Raw genomic sequence first — 6050 nt, 5'->3', positions numbered from 1 at the left:
AAAAAAGGCAGATGATATTTTGCATCGTACACTTCCCTTGCAAATACTGCTCTCCTATGAAAGTAACCTTTAATTTCTTAAAAGCCGAATTCTGTCTTAAAGTTTCTTCTTAGTAATTTGTTGCCTAGCTAGTAATATTTTACTGACAATGGTATCAGGTTTCTAAAACATATCATTTCAGGTCAATTTACTTCATAAAGCCTAGAAAGAATCATTTTAGCCCTTTTATGTGCACAAAGATAAAGAAAAACATATGGCAAGGAGAAAGATAAAGACACAAATGAAAAATCAAGAAACATGAAAGATAATTGAGAGGCTTCTATATTTGTCTAACAGGAATGTGAGAAGAGAATGCAAGATGGAGGGAATGACTGAGAGGTCTTAATTTCAAGATACAATTGCTGAGAATTTTACACAATTAATAAAAGATACAAGTTCACATAGAGAAATTCTTAACAGTATAAATAAACGTATTCCAAAATAAATCACAGTGAAACTCAGGAATGCAAAAGACTAAGCAAACATAAAAAACTCAAAACAACAACAACCTTAAAGCTCCTAGAAAGAAAACATATTTGACCTAAAAGAAATAACAATTAGATTGAGAGAAATAGAGTAACAGAATGAAAATTTAAAACAAATGACTATTACCTCCAAAATAAAGAAACTGTCAACCATGAAGCATATGTTCAACTAAATGATTTACATGAGAAAGAAACAGTATTTTAGCTGAATGAAAATGAAGAAGATTTATAATCATGTGAACCCTAAAAGATGGACTGACAGAAGCAATGGTAAGAAAACATTTGTAACTATACTGTTAAGATAATAATCTTTGTTTAAGAAAAGCCAAAGAACTATAATGACACATTTTGAGGGTGGTTATAATAAAAAGTAGACCTATAACAACCTAGACTACATTAAAAAAAAAAAAAAAATAGTTCTTTTTTTCTTTTTTGAGAGAGTTTCATTCCTGTTGACTAGGCTGGAGTGCAATGGTGCAATCTCAGCTCAATGCAACCTCCACCTCCCACATTCAAGCGATTCTCCTGCCTCAGCCTCCAATTCCCCTGCCTCAGCCTCCCGAGTAGTCTGGATTACAGCTGTGCGTGGCCATGCCCAGCTAATTTTTGTATTTTTAGTAGATACAGGGTTTCACCATTCTGGCCAGTCTGGTCTCAAAGTCTTGACCTCAGGTGATCCACCCGTCTCAGCCTCCCAAAGTGCTGGGATTACAGGTGTGAGCTATGACACTTGGCCCCATCTTCTTTTAAATCTTTTTTAGTCTCATTATTCTTCAGAATAAGAACACATGCTGATTAGATTTAGTATTTGCCAAGGGAATATTTTGTAAAGTTTAAAAAATGAGAAAAATTTTTTGCAAGCTACCCATCTGACAAAGGGCTAATATCCAGAATCTACTAATAACTTAAATTTACAAGAAAAAAAGAACTCCATCAAAGAGTGGGCAAAGGATATAAACAGACGCTTTTCAAAAGACATTCATGCAGCCAACAAACATGAAAAAATGCTCATCATCACTGTTCATTAGAGAAATGCAAATTAAAACCACATGAGATACCACATCATGCCAGCTGGAATGGCAATCATTAAAAAAATCTGGAGACAACAGATGCTGGAGAGGATGTGAAGAAATAGGAATGTTTTTACACTGTTAGTGGGAGTGTAAATTAGTTCAACCATTGTAGAAGACAGTATGGCAATTCCTCAAGGATGTAGAAATAGAAATACCATTTGACCCAGCAATCCCATTACTAGGTCAAATGGTATATACCCAAAGGATTATAAATCATTCTATTATAAAGACACATGCACACGTATGTTCACTGCAGCACTGTATATAATAGCAAAGACTTGGAACCAATCCAAATGCCCATCAATGATAGACTGGATAACGAAAATATGGCAAATATACAGCATGGAATACTATGCAGCCATAAAAAAGGGTAAGTTTATGTCCTTTGCAAGAACATGGATGAATCTGGAAACCATCATTCTCAGCAAACTGACACAAGAACAGAAGATCAAACACCTCATGTTCTCACTCATAAGTGGGTGTTGTAAAATGAGAAAACATGGACACAGGGAGGGGAACATCACATACTGGGGCTTGTTGGCGGGGGGCACTGGGGGAGGGATAGCAGGAGTAGGGGTATTGGAGAGTGATAACAGGAGAAATACCTAATGTAGGTAATGGGGGGGATGGAGGCAGCAAACCACCATGGCTTGTGAATACCTATGTAACAGTCCTGCATGATCTGCACATGTACCTCAGAACTTATAGTAATAAAAAATACACAAAACCATATAAACTCCAGATCAGTTGAGCACAAATAAAAGGAAATAAACTGAACAAAACTTAAAAACAAGAAAGGAGAGCAAAATATACACACAGATAGAACAAGCAAATTATCCCAGACTGCACTAAAAATGTATGTATGTATGTATGTATGTGTGTGGGTGTGTGTGGGTGTGTGTGTGTATTCTAAAAGACACTACGAAAACATAATGACAAAAAGGTTTGAAAGAAAAGGAACAAAAAAAGATATACTGTACTGAGCAAATGGCAAAATAAAGCTTCAGTTTCAGAGGTCATGGTAGAATATTTTTTAAAACTGACCTGATGTCTGGTATATGCTTTAAGACAACAGTCAGCAGCCTTTTTGGCACCAGCAACCAGTTTCATGAAAGACAATTTTCCATGGATCGGGGCAAGGGAGATGGTTTGGGAATGAAACAGTTCCACCTCAGATTACCAGCCATTAGTTACATTTTCTTTTTTTTTTTTTTTTTTTTGAGACGGAGTTTCGCTCGTTACCCAGGCTGGAGTGCAATGGCGCGATCTCGGCTCACCGCAACCTCCGTCTCCTGGGTTCAGGCAATTCTCCTGCCTCAGCCTCCTGAGTAGCTGGGACTACAGGCATGCGCCACCATGCCCAGCTAATTTTTTGTAGTTTTAGTAGAGACGGGGTTTCACCATGTTGACCAGGATGGTCTCGATCTCTTGACCTTGTGATCCACCCGCCTCGGCCTCCCAAAGTGCTGGGATTACAGGCTTGAGCCACCGCGCCCGGCCTAGTTACATTTTCATAAGGAGCACACAACCTAGATCCCTTGCATGTGCAGTCCCTCCTATGAGAATCTAATGCCCTTGCTGATCTGACAGGAGGAGAGCTCAGGCGGTACCACTCCAATCACCTCCTTCTGTGCTGCCAGGTTACTAAAGGGCCACAGATTCGTACCATATCTGCTGCCCAGGGGTTGGAGACCCCTGCTTTAAAGACACTCTAGTTTAAAAAACAAAAGGCCATGCGAAGTGGCTCACGCCTGTAATCCAAGCACTTTGGGAGGCCAAGGTGGGCAGATCACAAGGTCAGGAATTCGAGACCTGCCTGGCCAACATGGTGAAACCCCATCTCTACCAAAATACAAAAAATTAGCTGAGCATGGTGGTGCATGCCTGTAATCCCAGCTACTCCGGAGGCTGAGAGAGGACAATTGCTTGAACCCAGGAGGCGGAGGTTGCAGTGAGCCAAGATCACACCACTGCACTCCAGCCTGGGCAACAGAGCTAGACTCTGTCTCAAACAGTAATAATAATAATAAAATTTTTTAAAAAGGTGGGGGTGGGAGGAAGAGATCATCTGGAGCAAATGTTGAATCTAAGTGTTGGTTACATGGGATTCACCGCACCACCCTTTTGATAGTTGAACATACTTGGAATTTTTCATAATAAGAAAAAAACTACACAGAATACCAAGCCTATTTTGAGAAACATCCATAGCAAATACTAAAGAGAAACACATTAAAGTGTTAGCACTTTTATTATATGTAATTTTTTTCTTTTTTATCTGAACATCACTGTCCAACATATGTAATTTTAAATTTTCCAGTGCCATATAAAAAAGGCAAAAACCAAAAATAAGTGAAATTAATTTTAACAATTTAAGCCAGTGTATCCAAAATATTAACATTTTGACATACAATGCAAAAAATTATCGAGCCATCTTACATTTTTTTGTACAAAGTCTTTGAAACTCAGGGTGTATTTAACACTTATAGCATATCTTAATTTAGACTAACCACATTTCAAGTGCTCCTAGGGCACACGTGGCTTACAGCTACTGGTTTGGATAGTGCACCTCTATAATAAGCATTCATTACTTCTATAACCAGAATATGACATATTTTGACATGGAATGAAATTGAGATGTTGTAGGATTTTTCTAAAAAATTCAAAATTCATCACTGCAGTTTTTGAGATCTTCCACAATAAAATCCACACCTACATTCCCAAGGCTGATTTCCAATGACTCACCTGTAGCTAAATGGATTACTATTTAAGATAACTGAAGGTAACTATATCATTGAGATTAAGATCACAGACTTTGAACAAAGAACAGAAAACAACAGAACTAAACAAAAACAAACAAAACAAACCAACAAAAAAGATCACACACTCTGAAAAGAACTGCTTAGGTTCAATCCCAACCCACTTCTTACAATCAGCTGAATAACTTTGGGAAAGTATTTCATAAAATAAGCTCTGCTTAATTTACTCATAATAACATGACCTACTTCATCAATATCTATGGTCCACAGATAAATGCCTTAAAATCAAAGTGGTAAGATGTTATTGATAATACTCATTTCCAAGTATCTTTCCTACCCACTTTCACATTTATTCAACAAATATTTTATCATTTTTCAGTAGTAACTTACTGAGTGAAGTAAACTTGATTAGTTCAAAGGACAGACAATGGAACAACAAAGTGTGTTCAAGAGCAGGTACCTGGGCTATGCTGGAAGAAGGAACGAAGTCCCTCCCTCCTCCTCTTTGCGAATTCGGAGGCGGTGAAAAAAAAAAAAAAAGGATGCCTTGAGTTAGCACGATGGAGTCTCTATCCCTTATAAACGCCACAGTAAACATTCCCATGCACTGGAGTCTGATGACTCAATCCTTCCTAAAAAAAAAAATCGGTAAAAGTTCCGGAAGACCTCGGTCTCCTGAAGGATGAGAAAGAAGGGCCATGGCATAAAGCCCTGACCTTTCCTCTCTCTTCACTGGAGCTTCCAGTAAAAAGGGTGCTTGTTAGGGAATCAGTTGATTATCAACAGCAGAAGCCAACCAGGTATCAGGTGCCACTACCGTTCTAAGGTTTGACCCGTATTACCTCGTTTAAGTCTAATTACAACCCTACCCAGTAACAGTAGGGTTTACCCAGTAACTACCTTTATTGTTATTTTACAGATGATGAAACACAAGACCGGATAATAGGTAACCCGCTGTTTATTATACCTACAGAAGTAGCGGCGCAGCTCGCCAAGTGCGGGATGAGAGCAAACTTCCGCCCTTGGCCTCTCGGCCTCCGCCCGCGGCCGCAACCTCTCCATCCTAAGACTGACGGCTGGGGAGCGCCACGCGCAGGCTGGAAAGCTTCAGAAGGGCCCTGGGGGTGTAACGTTGACTCACCTCCCGGACCCAAAAGATGGTGGCGGCCTCGCTTTCCGGGGCGGAAGTGGCTCTGCCTGTCCGGAGCTCCTTAACTACCCTTCCCAGAAGCCTCGCGCGCCTGCGGCCCAACTGTTTCCGGACAGAGTTCTGGAATACGTTTCCCAGAACTCCCAGGAGGAAGAACTTCCAGGTGGCGCCCTCTTCGCGCTAAAAAATAAAAATATAAAAATAAATAAAAAAAAGAGAGAGAGCGAGCGAGCGAGAAAGGGTTACCGAGAGTATAACAAAAGAATCTCCAAATTCTTGGAGCTCCCGGACTACAACATCCAGAATCCCCTTCATGGCTTCTTGCCGTTTTGCCTGGCTGAAGCAGTTCTCTGATGTCAGTGGAATTTAGGTTTTTCTCATTAACAACAACAACAAACCAGCAAATTTGTGAAGAATTGGAGCCCTAAAGGAAAAAAAGATTATCAGAGGCCGGGCGCGGTGGCTCAAGCCTGTAATCCCAGCACTTTGGGAGGCCGAGGCGGCTGGATCACGAGGTCAAGAGATCGAGACCATCCTGGTCAACATG

At 40.1% G+C, this 6050-nt stretch overlaps 1 protein-coding gene across 14 annotated transcripts in view; it reads right to left on the bottom strand.

The window, feature by feature from the left end:
* LOC108285292 (zinc finger protein 227) overlaps positions 1-6050 on the bottom strand; it is a 25685-nt gene that overhangs the window by 13231 nt on the left and 6404 nt on the right. For 4 of the 14 annotated variants that reach the window (XM_037729192.1, XM_037729193.1, XM_037729195.1 and 1 more), the window contains exons 2-3: positions 5495-5683; positions 4814-4856 (exon numbers count right to left, since the gene is read on the bottom strand). In XM_037729192.1, the coding sequence (XP_037585120.1) occupies positions 4814-4856; positions 5495-5683 (232 nt within the window). Of the gene's footprint in view, positions 1-4813; positions 4986-5320; positions 5684-6050 lie in introns of those variants that run through there. The other 10 variants (XM_037729199.1, XM_017502368.2, XM_037729197.1 and 7 more) reach the window with 7 other exon arrangements.

This window comes from Cebus imitator, unplaced genomic scaffold (assembly GCF_001604975.1).
Source record: "Cebus imitator isolate Cc_AM_T3 unplaced genomic scaffold, Cebus_imitator-1.0 Scaffold296, whole genome shotgun sequence".
Classification (NCBI taxonomy): domain Eukaryota; kingdom Metazoa; phylum Chordata; class Mammalia; order Primates; family Cebidae; genus Cebus; species Cebus imitator.
This window is presented reverse-complemented; position numbering and strand designations above follow the sequence as displayed.